This window comes from Miniopterus schreibersii (genome assembly GCF_964146895.1).
Source record: "Miniopterus schreibersii genome assembly, chromosome: 20".
Classification (NCBI taxonomy): Eukaryota; Metazoa; Chordata; class Mammalia; order Chiroptera; family Miniopteridae; genus Miniopterus; species Miniopterus schreibersii.
This window is the reverse complement of record NC_138122.1, coordinates 20,207,535-20,223,811: the sequence shown is the minus strand read 5'-3', so window position 1 is coordinate 20,223,811 and position 16,277 is coordinate 20,207,535. Positions and strand designations below refer to the sequence as shown.

Genomic DNA, 16,277 nt, shown 5'->3' with positions numbered 1-16,277 from the left:
CATTAGCCACATTTCCAGGGCTCAGTGGCTACCGTATTGGGCAGCACCGTTGCCCAGCATGTTAGGTGAGTGAGTGCAAAACGGAAGATGAAATTCAGGGTGAGGGGACTGGAGCACCAGGTATGACTGGACAGGCTGAGAAGGCAGACTGGAGCTGACTTGAGGAAAGGAGCTCTGTTATCACCAGCCCCCTGACCTCTCTGACCTCCCCCGGCTGCAGGGGCCAATGGCACCTTCTCCCCCCTCCGCTGTCAAGCAGGAATCAGGTTCTGAAGATCCCTGAGATAAGTAGACCCCTTGGAAATGCCCCAGCCTGGGGGCCGAGATAAGTAGACCCTGCCTACTCCTGTGTGCACCCCTTGCTCTGGGGGCTTAGGGCCACCCCAGGGAACACATCGCAGGAATTTGGTCAGGCCTTTGACTGGAAGAGGGAACAGGTGGGTGGGGGGGGGGTGTGTGCAGATGAGTTCTTGCTCAGGGCTAGGACTGGGGGGAAATGAGTGAAAGTGGAAGCCTGTCTTGACTTAAAATTTTGCGATTTTGTTCATGGCAGATTTTTTGCATTAATTAAAAATCTATTTTTAATGATTTATGTGTCATAAAATTCACCCCTTTAAGGTACACAATTCGTCGGGCTGGCGTGGCTCAGGGGCTGAGCATCGGCCTATGATAAAGGAGATGGCGGTTCGATGCCCAGTCAGGGCACATGCCCGGGTTGTGGGCTCGATCCCCAGTCGGGGGCCTGCAGGAGGCAGCTGATCCATGACTCTCCCATCATTGATGTTTCTCTCTCTCTCTCTCCCTCTCCTTTCCTCTCTCTGAAATCAATAAAGATATATATTTTTTAAAAGTACACAATTCAGTGGTTTTTAGTATATTCAGAGTTGTGTAATATCACCCAATTGATTCTAGAACATTTCCATCATACCCAAGGAAACCCCTTACCCATTAAGCAGCTACTCCCAGTTCCCTGCACCCCTGCCCTGGGCAACCACGCATCTACTTTCTGTCCCTATGGATTTGCCTGCACTGGACATTTCATGTAAATGGAATCACACGATATGCAACCGGCGTCTTTCACTTAGCATCACGTCTTCAGTGGCCCACCCGTGCTGTGTCAGCACTTCTTTTTCACGGGCACAGATGGACCACATCTCATTCATCCACTTATACATTGATGGATATTTATGTCTTTTCCTCTTTTTGGCTACTAGGAATAATGCTGCTGTGAACACTCACATGTAAGCTGTTGTGTGTACTCATGTTTTTCATGCTTTTCTGTTTTGCATTCATTTCAATTTTTAAATACATTGTATAAAACTATTATTTTTCTTGATTGCTGACATTTTTGGCACCCCCCCCCCTAAAATATGCGCCTGAGTCAAGTGCTTGACTGGCTTCACCATAGTCCCACTCCAAAAGTCTTGTCCCTTGTTAGCCGTGTGACTTTGGATATCCTCTCGGAGCCTTGTGCCTCAGTTTCCTCCTCTGTAGAATGGGGATAATTCCTGTATCTCCTCACAGCTCATAGGGGGACACAATGAAGCAAGGACGCATGTTACAGACCCTGGCACAGTCCCTGGCACGCAGTAGACTTAACAGCTTTTTCTCTGGGGAGGCCGGGTGTCAGGCCTGCGGGGGTAGGTCCAATATGGATGTGACCTTGCCCTGCCCTTGAGGAGAGCTGGCCCACCTGCCTAAAACTCCCTGCTGCTTCTGTTTCCAAGGGGAACCTGCTGTTTTGGCTCCCCTGCCTCAGTCTGACCCCCCTACAACAAGGTCCTTGGGGGTGGGACCCGATGCTGCTCGCCTGAGGCCTCCTCTGTGGCTCCCAGCACCTTCCATCCCCGCTGCCCCAGGCCCCCGGCGCCGCCTCCCCCACCCTCCGCTCTGCCCACTCCCACTGAAGGCCGCAGCTCGCTGTCCCTCTGCGCTGCCATGAGGCCTGCACTTTGCAGGGCTGAAGTCCAAAGTTCAGTCCCTTCGCTAAGCACACGGATAAATATGAACCTTGGAGAATTTCCCCAGCTCCAATGTAAACAGAGCGGGCAGGGGCCCTGATTCACCGGCCGCTGGGGCCAGGGTTGGGGGTTGGGGGTACCCACAGGACTTGGCTAGTGGGGTTCGGGGGGACCGGTGGGTGCAAGGAGCCTGGTTTGTGCCTGCCTGCTAGCTGACTGGTGAGGAGACAGCCCACGCGGTAGGGGAGGCGGCCAGCTTGGTGGCCCCAGGCCGCGTGGCCCAGTGGTAGTGGAGCCATGGTGGCTAAACTGAGCCAGCTGCAGACGGAGCTCCTGGCGGCCCTGCTCGAGTCGGGCCTGAGCAAAGAGGCGCTGATCCAGGCATTGGACGAGCCGGGGCCCTACCTGCTGGCTGGAGACGGCTCCCTGGACAAGGGGGAGTCCTGCAGCGGTCGAGGGGAGCTGGCCGAGCTGCCCAATGGGCTGGGGGAGACCAGAGGCTCTGAGGATGAGACTGACGACGATGGGGAAGACTTCACGCCGCCCATCCTCAAAGAGCTGGAGAACCTCAGCCCCGAGGAGGCGGCCCATCAGAAAGCCGTGGTGGAGAGCCTGCTGCAGTAAGAACCCCCTCCCTGTCCCCAGCTCCACGGAGCCCAGAGAAGCCCACCCTCAGCTCCCCACCAGCCCGCCGAGTCCAGAGCGCCATGAGCTGAGGCCTTTAGTCTAGTTGTCGGGAAGGGGGACAGGGCCCATGAGCTCAGGTCCTCTGCAGAGTCCCTTGTCCCCATGAGCCAAGGTTTTCAGCCCAGTGCTGGGGAAGTGGCCATAGGGGAGCCCCGAGAGGGGGAAAAAGCAGGAGACTTTACAAATCAAGTGCCTGGAGAAGCAGAAGGTGGTGGGAAGCTTTAGCCCCGAACTCTCACTTCCCTGGTAAGCATTCAGATTTCAAGCTCCAGGGCCAGTTAGCACCGCTGGGGAGGGGGGAGGGCAAACTGGGGTTCTGGGGGCTCCCCTGGTTGCCTGGGGACTCAAGCATTTAGCAAGATCTTTCTTACCTGAGGGAGGTGAAGCCTTAAGGCAGGGGTTTCTCTCCTTTCCAGCACAGCCTCAGGTCCCCACCTCACCAGCAGGCGCCATTAGAGGCCTCCCTGCTGTGTACCCCCATCCACTGGCTGGCTCCCCATCTCCCAGAGAACTGAGTGGGTCTGAGCCGATGCCTCCCCTCTCCTCAGCAGAGCTAACCTGGTTACTAATTACCCACAGGCTTTATTATTTCTCTTTTGTTTTATAAATTTATAAACGGCAAAAGGCCCTGATAAGGCCTGTGATCATTAACTTGTAGGGATGGTGGCCTGGGGAGGCCTGGGCCAATGAACCTCCCACCCGGCTGGGGGTGGGGGATGGGGAGTGCAGGGGTGGGAGTGGGGAAAGGGGGGCTAGGGGCTGCAAGGACTGCCAGTTCCCAAAGCCTCTTTAACCTCCATCCTAAGAGCTGGGCACTAGGCTGAGGTTCACACGTAAAAATTTGATAATGTTGAGATGAATCCTAGGAGAAAGCTAAGGGTAAGTCTGCTTCACAGATGAGGAAACAGGCCCAGAGAAGGAAAGTAGCTTGATTAAGGCCACCCAGCTGGGACTTCACACCCACTCTGTTTAGTGCTCTTAATCACCAGGACTGGGGGCCAGGGGCCAGCTAGGGGTGAGTAGGGGCTCTAAGAAAGAGTCCCAGAGACACTCCCCAGGGGACCATCCCTTTTCTGTCCAAGGTCCTGATCCCAGCTTGGGTGGGGGAGGGATGGATTCCCCGCCTGGGGAATCCTCAGGGTCTGCCAGGCCTCCTGAGGGCCTAGGCAGGGGGCAGGGGAGCAGATAGGCCCCCTGACTTGGCAGGAAGTGGAGGGCAAAGGGCCCCGCTGGGCTGCAGGGGAGGGGCAAAGAGGCAGGCCCGGCAGACCCAGGGTGAGGGCGACTAGGACTGGGGCTGGGCCACACCTGCTCAGGACCCCAGACAGGAATGGGGGCTTTCAGGTGGAAGTGGGAGACCGGGGGTGCCAAGGGCCTTTCTTACCTGGCTGGGTGGGGCCTCTTGCTCAGCAGCCCCTTTGGTGGGATGGTGGGTGGGGGAGGCTTGATCCACAGCACTTGAGGGGGGAGCAGAGGTCAAAGTGCTCCCTGGGGACCAGCAGAGGTCTGGAAGCTGAGGGAGAGAGGGGAAGACATGGAGGAAGAGAGAAGGCTTCAGGGGAGATGGAGAGAGGCCTGGAGAAGCAGAGTTGAGCTGAGGAGAGGGAGGAAAGAGGGGCTCACACCCAGCTTGGAGAAGGGGCTGGGGAGAGAGTGCAGTGCCCCAAGCTGAGAGGAGGCTGGAGTGCTCCCCGCCCGCCCCGATTGGGTTTTCTTTAATGCTAACAGCATGCTATTTACTTTCCATTTAAATTTGAGATGTTGCTATAAATTATCAACCAGCTCCTTGTTCCTGCGGAGTTTATAACTAACTACCTGGGTTACTTATTGTTCAGGTAACAAAAGGGATCTGAACCCGCCCTGAGGGGAGAAGTGAGGCCTGTGGTCTCTGGGCACAGGAAGGAGAGGGGTGGGGGACCCCAGATGAAGGCCTGGGCGGTGGGGGAGTTTGAAGCTGGAAAGGATGGTGCTGAAGCAGGACTTGCAGTGGGAGCCACTGCTCTGGAGAAGACAGCAAATGGGAAGAGGCAGGGCGGGTCCTGGGTCCCAGGTCTCACCAGGTGCCCCGTGCTTGAGGCCACAGCAGATCTCCACCCTTAGTTCACTGTGTGACCTTGGGCAAGTCTCTCTCTGCCCTACCTGGGCAATGAATAAAATTCAGACTCGCTGCCCCAGTTTCCTGACATCTTCCTGAGGAACTGCCCTCGCTTTCCTCCAGTTACACTCACTTTGCTGATTCCCACCTCAGGGCCTTTGCACACGCTGTTCCTTCTGCCTGGAATCCTCTTTCCAGGTCTTCCCATGGCTGATTCCTTCTCCTCTTTTTGCTCAAATATCACCTCCTCAGGGAGGCCCTCCCTGACTGCCTCTAAAAGTAGGCTCCACCCCAGCCACTCTCTTCAACTACCTTCTTTTCCTTTCTCCTTTACCTGTCCCTTATGATTACTTTGTTTTTCATCTCCCGCCATGAAAATAGAAGCTCTTCAAGGACAGGGTCCCTGTGGTCTAGGTCACCACTCTTACCCTTACTATGCATCCCAGTGACTGACAAACAGCATGAATGAATGAGTGACGAGGGTTCTCTGAGGTCCTGGGGACACCTGCTGCTATGGCCAAAGGAGGAACCTATACCTGGCGCTCCTTCCTGGGTGTCCTCTGAGGTCCTCCCGGTCCCTGAGCAACTCAAACCTCAACCTTGAAGGTCTCTGATCCCCTCCATTGGGCAGTACCAGAGCACAGGCCCAGGAAGACAGTGGCCAAGGTGGGACAATCTGACATCCCTGACAAGCCAGCCTGCCTTGGTTCAACTCCCAGCCCCCCAGCTCTAGCACGGGCAGGTGACTTCACTTTTCTGAGCCCCTGTTTCCCCTGCAAGGAGGGGGTGATAATAGCAGGGCTAAGCAGCATGGTAACATGTATGTGCACATGGAGTCAGTACAGTGAACGCGGCTATTATGAGTGGTCCCGTTTTACGGATGAGCAAATGAAGGCTCAGAGAGGCAAAGTGACTTGCCCAAGCTAATTCTTGCAAAGCAGTCAGTCCAGGACTTGGACCCCGGTCCTTCCGACCCCACACTCTGCGCAGCACCCTCGGGGATGCACGCCTGTCCCTGATAAGTTTATGTCCTTCTTACCCTCCCCAGTCGTTCTGGCTGTTCAGCTTCACCATAGCTCACTTCCATGCAGTACTCCAGAGGCCACAGGGCCTAACAAATGCATTCAACTCGTTTTCTCCTCCTGTGAAATATTTAATGTTAGCTCCATATCACAGTTGAGGAAACTGAGGCACAAGGAGGCTAAGCAACTTCCCAAGGCCCACCGGGAGAGTAGTGGCAGAGCTGAGGTTCAAACTGAGATCGAAGGGCCCCCACTGAGAACTCAGTTCCCCTTCACGAGTGGCCCTTCAGGGTGGTCTCCCAGCTCCACAACCTTGAACCCCCAGGGCTCAGCGAGCTGAAGGCCCAAAGCCCTGAACATCTGATTGACCCCAGGATGGGTAGGAGGCGGGAGGTGGGAGATGTGGGCAGGTCTTCCCCTCTCCGGGACCCTCTTCACCCTGCTGAGGAGCTGGGGGCGGGCAGGACTGTGTTGATGATGATCGTACCGATGGCATTCCATTTACTGAGCACCTACTGTGTGCCAGGCCCTGTAAGCGTTTCACTCCTCTTTGAAACTCATTCAGTTCTCCCGGGAGCTCTGAGGTGGCCGTGGGTTTCCCGCCGCGTTACAGGAGGTGTGGGCCGTGCACACTCGCTAGGGCGCAGCGGTGGGACTGGAACCCAGGCAGGTGTGACTTTCGAGCCTATGAGCCTGCAAGTGGGGATGCCTGGAGGCTTGGCCTCTTAGTTCTGAGTTGGGGAAACTGTCCTGAAAAGTCAGGTCCCTGGAGACTGAGTCTGTGTGTGTGTGTTGGGTGGGATGGGGTGGGGTGGGGACACAGAGCGAACAGAGAGACACAAGAGACAGGAGAGGGAGGGAGGGAGGGAGGGAGGAAGAGACAGACAGACACGAACACAGGGAGACAGACACATGGAGTCAGATGGACAGTGACAGTAAATCTTTAGCGTGAGCCAGGAGAGGCCCTGTTGGGAGCAAGACTGAGCTCATTCTCTCCGGAGAAGAGGGAAGGAGGGGGGGAAGGTGGGAGGGAGGATTGCTCAGGAGGGTGATGACTGCCCTGGGGGGGAGGGAAGCCATCCGGCGGCCCAGCTCCGGAATCAGATAAACATGTTTGCCAGGGAGCACAGGGCTGGACTTTGTACTGCCCTTCCCTCCTAGCTCTGACTGGCGCCCGGCTGTGGGGGAGGTGGGGAAGACAGGCTCCTAGGAGCCCCTGGAAGCAGGGAGACAGGAGCTTGGGGAGAGGTCTGGGGGGTCTGGGCAAAGGGAAATATTCTTGAGTCCCTGCTAAGTCACCTTTGACAAGTGAGCTTCCCCTGTCTGAGCCTCAGTTTTCTCACCTGTGAAATGGCCATAAGAGTAGCACTGACTTCCTAAGGTAACCGTAAGATCTAAATGACCGGCTCTTGGTACAGCGCCTTAGCTCACAGTAAATACTCAACAAACGCTCATTCTCACGGCTATTATTTTCACACAGATGGGAATGCGCTGTACTGGCTGCTGACCAATTGAAATTTATCTGTCCCTACCTTCCTTTCCTCCCCGCCTGTGTGGGAGCTGCTGATAAAAATGGAGACGGTCAGAGGGCCAAAGCTGAGGAGAGGCTCTGTGCCCCTGAGTGTCCTTAGGGCATTGTCAAGGGGACAGGCGTGGCCGGTCCTCTGAGGACAGAGAGAGGGGGTGGGGAGAAGGCAGCGTGGGGGCCTTCAGAGCACAGGGGGTTTGTTTGCTTTTAGATTTTTAGAATTCAGTTTTAAATATTATATATGCATGTTGAATGTTATATAACATGTTACATAATTTTAGAAGTATGAGAAGACCAACAGAAAACTGCCCCTGTCCCTGTCCCCAGGACTCCACCGGCGTCGCCAGTTCCTTCTGTGTTCTTCTATGTCTTCCCGCTATGTCACGCAAACACAAACAAATATGTAGAGATCTTTTATCCCACTTTACATCTGACACAAGCAGCAGCCGCGAACCTGCCGGGCAGACTCTGTTCCGTCCGGGCATTTACGGAGCTTCCTCGGTGGCTTTTCCCAGGTGCTCGGCCCGAGGCTCTGCAATTTAGTTAATCAGCGTCCTGTCCGCTGGACACTTAGGTGGTTTTCAATCTTCCGCTGTGGCCAAGCCACACGGTGACGCATCGCCTCCTGCACATGCCATTTGCCACACCTGCATAAATCAGGAGTCTCGGGTTCCAGAACAAACTGCTGAGTCAAGGGTGTGAGCAGGCAGGCTCCGGAGTCTGGCAGGCCTGGGTTCAAATCCCAGTTCTGTTTCGGTGCTGGTGTAGCGAGCTACTTTGTTTTTTAAATCCTCAGCCGAGGATATTTTTTCCATCGCTTTTCCAAAAGCATAATATATGTCAGGCCTATTTCGGGAGCTGAAAACCAGACAGTTCCTGCCCTCAAGGTGTTTAGTCTCTCTCAGTGGGTAAGACACAGCCACAGATAACATTTCCAGGTGGAAGAGGGAGCTTTAAAGGGGGCACACAGGCGAGGGCCCTCCCCATCGGACTTGTGCTGCTTCCCGAGGGAGTCTGTTCATATGTTTATGTCCGTGTGTCTGTGTGACCATTTCTAAATTTTTATCTGTTTTGTTTCTGTGTGGGGCTGGCTGGGACCTGGGACCACGCTTCTTCCATGTCTGGTCTGCATGTCCTGTCCCTGTGTCCTGGAATGTGTGCCCTTACCTCCCTGTCCCTGAGTCAGGGTGCAGGCCCGGGCCCCACACCTGCTCTCACCCACAATTCCTACAGCCAGGTGGACCGGGATCCTAGCACCAGGACCCCCCCCCCCTCCACCTCTGAGCTGACCCTGCCCTTACCCTCCTCCCAGGGAGGACCCGTGGCGTGTGGCAAAGATGGTCAAGTCCTACCTGCAGCAGCACAACATCCCGCAGCGAGAGGTGGTTGACACCACCGGCCTCAACCAGTCACACCTGTCCCAGCACCTCAACAAGGGCACCCCCATGAAAACGCAGAAGCGAGCTGCGCTGTACACCTGGTACGTCCGCAAGCAGCGAGAGGTGGCCCAGCGTAAGTAACGACCGACTGCAGGCCTGTCTTCCTGGCAGGCCCGGGGCTCTGCAGCTCGAGGGTGGGGGCTGGAAGCTTCACCCCCGCCCCTCGGACAGGCAGGCTCAGAGGGAGTCGGCGGGACTCAACCAGCATTTATTACCTATTCTGTGCAAGGGACTCTGGGAGAGGGAAGTCGGTTGGTCCTGGGCATCCAAAGATGAATAAACTGGGCCCCTGCCTTCCAAGAGCCGTGTGGGGGGAAGGAGAAAAGGCCATTATGATCTAGTGAGACATGTACTACAGTGGTAACAAGAACAGCAATAGCTATAGTTTCTGGCCCCCTTGCGGTGTGCCTGGCCCCGTGTGGAGTGCTACATAAAGTATATTTTGCAGTGTTGAGCTGGCGGCGGGGGAGAGAGTAATCTACTCTCCCTTGGGGCTTCCTTGGGGATGCAGGGGCATCAGGGAGGTTCCCACTACAAGTATGGCCTTTAAGCCTAAAAGTGTGAGTCAAATTTTGACCCATGGAGACACAGAGAAGGGAAGGGTGTTTTGGGCAGAAGGAACAGCATGTGCAAAGGCTCAGAGGTGAGGTACATGCTCAGGGAATCCTCCACTGCAAACCCGGGACGATCTGGGCACACTCTCACTCAGGGAAGGGTGGACTTCCTCACTCAAGCCTCAAACCCCACCAAATCCCAAGTGCACATCCATACTTTTTGAGCCTATGTATAAAATAATTTCTAATATTTCTTTTCATTAATTATCCAGGTTTTTAAAAGGCAATACATGCTTAGTTAAATAAAAAAAAGAAAAGGAAGATTTTATAATAAAAATTAGGTATCCTACTATAGCAGCCACTGGCGTTCCCGGTCTTGCAAATACCCTTCTGGAGTTATTTTATGCCTGTACTAGCCATATCTATATATCCCTCAGAATCTCCCTTCCTTCTATTTCATAAAACTTCCCTGGCACTTGCCTGTCCCATTCCCTTGGTGGCCTGCTCAGGGGTAATCTGATAGACTAATTTCCATTAAAGTAAAACCAGCTGGCAAGGGCTGGTGGGTCTCTCTCCTGGCGAGCACTGCACTTTAAGCTTGATTTCCAAGTCTGCAATGCTGAACATAGCTCTGAATCTACTCAGGAGTTAGGATTCAATTTTCTGCTCTGCTGAGCGATCCTAGAAAAATATTTAGCCTCCCTGAACCGTATCTGTAAAATGGGATGGAATGTGTCAAATGTGAACAAATGCTGATGCTTACCTGGAGCCTTGTGAGATTGTATCCTGGCTCAGTAGAAAAGTGTGCAGGGGTTGACTAGTGATGTCTGCCTTGGACACGGGTTAAGAAAGTGGGGGAACATGTGCTGTGTATTTCTCATCATTGGATTAGGTGATTTCTAAGTTTTAGCTGTAAGCTCCTCTGGCTCAGCACCCTGGGAATGAGAGAGAATCAGGAGTGTGGTCATAAACTGATGTGGGAAGGTGGACGTGGCTGGGGCCCTGCTCATAGCTCTCTGCACCTACAGAGTTCACCCATGCCGGGCAGGGAGGGCTGATTGAGGAGCCCACGGGAGATGAACTGCCAACCAAGAAGGGGCGGAGGAACCGTTTCAAATGGGGCCCGGCATCCCAGCAGATCCTGTTCCAGGCCTACGAGAGGCAGAAGAACCCCAGCAAGGAGGAGCGAGAGGCACTGGTGGAGGAGTGCAATAGGTAGAAGGGCTGTCAGTCAGCAGGGCTGGTTTGGTCTGGGCAGGGCAAGGCTGAGGAAGGGGAGGGTGGCTCTGGGTCCTGAGGGAGGCTCCCCAGAAACCTAGCTCTATTTCTGACCCCCCAACCCAAGCAACCCTTGAGTGGGTGCCCATCTCATTCATCCTCACTCACAGGGCTGAGTGCATCCAGAGGGGGGTGTCACCATCGCAGGCACAGGGGCTAGGCTCCAACCTTGTCACAGAGGTGCGCGTCTACAACTGGTTTGCCAATCGGCGCAAGGAAGAAGCCTTTCGGCACAAGCTGGCCATGGACACTTACAGCGGGCCGCCATCGGGGCCAGGCCCGGGCCCTGCACTGCCCGCCCACAGCTCCCCTGGCCTGCCCCCATCCGCCCTCTCCCCCGGTAAGGTCCACGGTAAGTGCTACGTGGGCAGAGGGATTGGGACAGTGGGTGGAGGGAAAAGGGGGAAGGTAGGAGAGTTGGGGAGTACCGCCCCAGTGGCAAAAGTCACCTAAACCTCTTAGCACTTTGGTTCCACTCCATTCCGTTTACCCTAGTTTATCCACTCCACTGACCACAACACGTCCGTCATCCACTCCACTGAAATCCATTCACCCCACTCCATTCATTCTGAGTTGGGTTCAATTCATTCATTTCAGATTAAATCAATTCAATTCATTTCAGTTCAATTCCATTCAGTTCTATTCTGTTCAATTCATTATAACCCAATTTGTTCATTTAGGTTTGGTGCAGTTTAATCCAATCCAATTCCCAATCAACTTAGTTTAACTAAATATAATTTAAGAAAATTCAGTTTATTTCATATGGCTCAGTTCAATTTGATCCAATTTGATGATTCAATTCAATTCAACTCAACTCAAGCTCGATTTATTTATTTCAGGTTCATTTCAACTAGATCGTTTCATTCAACTAATCCCAGTTCTTTCTAATCAACTCAGTTTGCTGCAGTTTATTAGCTTCAATTCAGTTCATTTCAATTGTGTTTTATTGAGCACCTACTGCATGTCAGGTATAGCACTAGGCAGTGGGGGCCATGGAGCTGATAAAATGTAGTCCTTGTGTTCAGGAGTTGGAAGCAACCAGCACAGGGCCTGGCAGGAGGTGGACACACAAGCAAAGTTTGCCGGCTGCATAGAGAAAGATGGGGCAAGTGGCCTAAGCAAACCGATGCAGTTTGGAGTGATGAGAGCCCTGAAGGGCAGGAAAGTGGGGTGCTGAGGCTCGACACTGCTCCCACTCCAGGTGTGCGCTATGGACAGGCTGCAACCAGTGAGGGGGCAGAAGTGCCCTCAAGCAGTGGCAGTTCCTTGGTGACAGTATCTACACCCCTGCACCAAGTGTCCCCCCCAGGCCTGGAGCCCAGTCACAGCCTGCTGAGCACTGAAGCCAAGCTGGTGAGTGTCCCCCCAGGTAGGGAAGATCCTTCTAACCTCATCTTCCCTTGATTGGGAGCAGCAGTCCCCAGGGAGGCAGTGGGGGCCCTTGCCTTCACTCAGCTTGGCTTTCCCCTCCAAGGTCTCAGCAACTGGGGGGCCTCTGCCTCCTGTCAGCACCCTGACAGCACTGCACAGCTTGGAGCAGACCTCCCCAGGCCTCAACCAGCAGCCCCAGAACCTCATCATGGCCTCGCTTCCAGGGGTCATGGCCATCGGGCCTGGTGAGCCTGCCTCCCTGGGCTCTACGTTCACCAACACAGGCGCCTCCACCCTGGTCATTGGTAAGGTGGTGGGATGAGGGGCATCTGGGTGGGGGAGGCTCATGTGGCTTCCACAGAATCCAAGAGCTGCAAGAGCCTCCGGGACTCATTCATTCATTCACTCATGTATTTACTGACTGCCTACTCTGCTACTTTAGTGATACACAAGTAAACCAAAGAGACCAAACTCTCAGCGACTCAAGTGGGGAGCAGACAATAAACATAATACATAAATTGTACAGTACCCAGAAGATAAAATGTCCGTGGGAAAAACAGAGCAGCAGAAGGGGTACAACGTTTTCTAGGTTTTAGGTTTCTCTTTAAAGCCCAGAGGACTTGATTTACAGGAATTATTATGCAGAAGCTCAACAGTATATAAGACAGATAGGGAGCTGCTGGGAGAGGACAACAGAGTTAAAGCCCCAGGGCCTTTGCACTGCTGTGGAACTCAGGGCTCCAGGGAACCTAGTTAGGCCCGTCTCCTGCCCATATAATGAGCCAAAGGATCAGAGAAGGGGAGTGACTTGTAGGGCCACACGAGTTAGCGACAGGTCCTAGTGCAAAGGTATTTCCTGTTTGTCACCCCCCCTCCGAGCCCTCAAGGGAGGGGTGGTGCTCCAGGGGCCTGGGGATGTGGTGCGGGTGGTAGTCTGGCTGACTCCTGCCCCTCCCGCTCCAGGTTTGGCCTCCACGCAGGCGCAGAGTGTGCCAGTCATCAACAGCATGGGCAGCAGCCTGACTACGCTGCAGCCTGTCCAGTTCTCCCAGCCGCTGCACCCTTCCTACCAGCAGCCACTCATGTCCCCTGTGCAGAGCCACATGGCCCAGAACCCCTTCATGGCCACCATGGCCCAGCTGCAGAGCCCCCACGGTGAGCACATGGGGAGGGTGACCTAGCAGATACTGGGGCCGCCCTGTGTGCTTGTGATGGAGGGGGCTCTGATGAGCACCTGTGGCCACATGTTTCGTGAATAAGTGTGGCGCTGTGCACACGTGCCTGAGTGGATACACATCTGGGTGTTCATCTGGCCGTTTCCCAGGTCTCACACCCCACTTCCCCTAGAGCACCCAGCCCTGAGGGCCTCCGGGGGGGGGGGGGTCCAGCCCAGTCCAGAGTGCCACGTCTGTACTCTTCTCTATCCACTCCCTTCTGGACAGCCCTTTACAGCCACAAGCCTGAGGTGGCCCAATACACCCACACGGGCCTGCAGACCATGCTCATCACTGACACCACCAACCTGAGTGCCCTGGCCAGCCTCACACCCACCAAGCAGGTAAGGCCCAGGACTGCCCCGGCCCCTCCCACAGCCCCCTCCTCAGAGAACACCCTGGGGGCTCAGAGGGCAGCTCTGTTCCCCAGGTCTTCACCTCAGATGCCGAGGCCTCCAGCGAGTCTGGGCTTCACACGCCGGCATCTCAGGCCACCACCATCCACATCCCCAGCCAGGACCCTGCTGGCATCCAGCACCTGCAGCCTTCCCACAGGCTCAGCGCCAGCCCCACAGGTGAGCAGCCTTCTCCCGCTCCCTCTCTGCTGGGTGTGCAGATGAGGCAAATGGGGGGCGGGGCGCGAGGCAGATCTTAGAGGGCACCCTGTGCTCCCCTGAAGTGAGCCAAGAGGGGTGTGAAACCACAGAAAAATCTTATAGAAACTTCTCTCATTGACTGGGTTGAGGAAAAAGACAAGTCCTGGGAAGAAGAGTAAACTGGGCTGGTTGCAGGCCAGAAGTGGCTCATGGGTGTGTGGGTTTGGTTCAGGGTTTAGCATTCCTTGAATCATTGCCAACGTTTAAAAATCAGGAGCTTTCACACAAAAATCCAGATGTCTGGCTTCTCTTGGAAAATTGGGAGGACTCATGTTTCCACAAAGCAAGAGTGTGGGCTCACACCACCATGTCCTACTCCACCCATTCATTTCCAACCCCCTATGATTCGTCTGCAACCACAGGTCACGGTGAAGAGCAGGTGCTTTAGAGTCAGGCTCCTGGGCTTTGAGGCCTGGAGCAGCCACATGCTAAGTGCGCGACTTTGGGCAAGTTGTTCCCCTTCTCTGAGCCTCAGGTTCCTCCATCCAGCCCTGGTGGCTGCAGTGACAGTTACTGAGGGATTCGTGGTCCAGGCTCCATGCTTTACATGTAAGGCGCATGCCATCACCCCCATTTTACAGGTGAAAAGCAGACACTCAAGGATGTGAGGGACTTGGCCTTGCCTCTGACAGCTACTAGGCAGCAGGGTCAGGACTTGAACCCAGGTCCAACCTCAAAGCTCATTCTCTTAACATCAGAATCAGTCAGGCTTCTCCTGAAACAGAACCAATAGGAATACATACATATTTTAGGATGGCTCACATGATGGTGAGGCTGGCAAATCTGAAGGCTGCAGGGCAGCTCAACAGGCTGGCAATGCAGGCAGGAGTGGATGCTGTAGTCTTGAGGCAGAATTCCTTCTTCTCTGGGAAATCTCAGCTTTTGCTCTTAAGACCTTCAACTGATTAGATGAGGCCCACCCAGACTACAGAAGGGCATTTCTTTTACTAAAGTCAACTAACTGTAGGTGTTAAGGGGGTTAATAAGACAAGGTCCCATCTCCCTGTCCTGAGTGCCTCCAGGGATGAGTAGGAGGGGTCAGGATGGACTTGGTGGCCAGCCAGCAGCTTCATTTGCCTCTGTAGTGTCCTCCAGCAGCCTGGTGTTGTATCAGAGCTCCGAATCCACCAATGGCCACAGCCACCTGCTGCCATCCAACCACAGTGTCATCGAGACCTTCATCTCCACGCAGATGGCCTCTTCTTCCCAGTAACCACGGCAACTGCCTCCCAGGGGCAGGCACTGGAAGCCTGCACAGCCTGCTCGGGGGGTGACCAGAACATCTGAGCCTGCAAAACTTCTGCTACCACGGAGCTGCTGCCCTTCCCTGGAAAACTGGGTCTTGGTTCCACCCAGCGTTAGAGGGGGGCTCTGAGGTGCCCCAACCCAAGGAGGGCTGCTTCAGTGCACAAGGGGGGACTGTGGAAAGCTGGGAAGCAGAGGCTGTTCCTGGCAGGACACAAGAGGGACTGTCCCTGCTGCTCCAGGTACATCTTGTCACTTGGAACAGAAGGAGACAGGCTTTGGACTCTGATATGCTCAGCTGGGCCTGTGGAGAGCCCCAGCACCCCAAAGGGAACTCTGGCAGCCACACTTCTCAGGACACAAGCCTGTATAGCTGACTTACTGAGCTCTGATGCCCTGTCCAGGCTATTCCATCCCAGTCCCCTTTCTGCGATTAACCCACATGCTCATTTCTACCCACCCATCCCCCACTCACATAAGAATGCCGAGGGGCTACTCTGTCCCTCAGGGAGCTTGAGCTAATGGTGAAGGCATGAGGGCTCTCCAGCGTCCTTCGTTCTGAGCCATCCCTCTTTTTGGACTGTCTTCTGGAACATTCGTTCCCCCGAGCACTATGCCTTCTATGCCAGCCTGGTATCTTGCCTCTACTGAAAAGCCCCTCAAGGCTAGGAAGTGGCCCTTGCTCCCGTGGGAACCTTGTGATTCTGTGCCTGGTGCTAAGTTCTTGGGGCAGCAGCTCCTCTGGCCTCTGGAGCCCTGCACACGCTTCCCTGGTTTGGAGAAGCTGCTGAGCTCAAAAGGCAGCAAGGCCTGAGCAGCTGGCAGATGGAGGTGCCCAGGGGGAGAAGAGAGAGGCGAGACCAGAAGAGTGGAGCCACCTGTGTGGACAAGACATGCCTGGAAGCCTGAGGGCCTGGGGGGCTGAGGCATGAGGAGAGGTCCAGGCGGATGCAGCCCCCCAAGGAGCCTCAGCCCATGTATCACCCGAGGGACAAGGCAGCTGTGTAACCAGGGTCCTGTGACCTCATCTCCCTGAGGCTGCTGCAGACAACCTGGCCCTTGTAGAAGACCTCCATCTCGGAATCAGGGACGGCTGCACCCCCTGCAGCCTGCAGCCAGCGAAGGGCGAGCCTGTACATTATTTAACTTTTAGTAAAGTAAACGAGGAACGTATCAGATAATTCGTGCTTGTCCACAGGTCACCCAGATGGGGCTGAGGGAGGCGGA

General features: G+C 54.8%; 1 protein-coding gene across 1 annotated transcript; it reads left to right on the top strand.

Moving 5' to 3' along the window:
* The first annotated feature begins 1,291 nt into the window (after nucleotides 1-1,291).
* HNF1A (HNF1 homeobox A) lies at nucleotides 1,292-15,897 on the top strand. The gene is made up of 10 exons (XM_081122591.1): nucleotides 1,292-2,581; nucleotides 8,606-8,805; nucleotides 10,315-10,501; nucleotides 10,675-10,916; nucleotides 11,766-11,917; nucleotides 12,039-12,240; nucleotides 12,899-13,090; nucleotides 13,378-13,493; nucleotides 13,580-13,724; nucleotides 14,891-15,897. Exons 1-10 carry the CDS (start codon nucleotides 2,259-2,261, stop codon nucleotides 15,016-15,018), a joined length of 1,887 nt encoding a protein of 628 aa, XP_080978717.1. The 5' UTR covers nucleotides 1,292-2,258; the 3' UTR covers nucleotides 15,019-15,897.
* The last annotated feature ends 380 nt before the right edge of the window (nucleotides 15,898-16,277 follow it).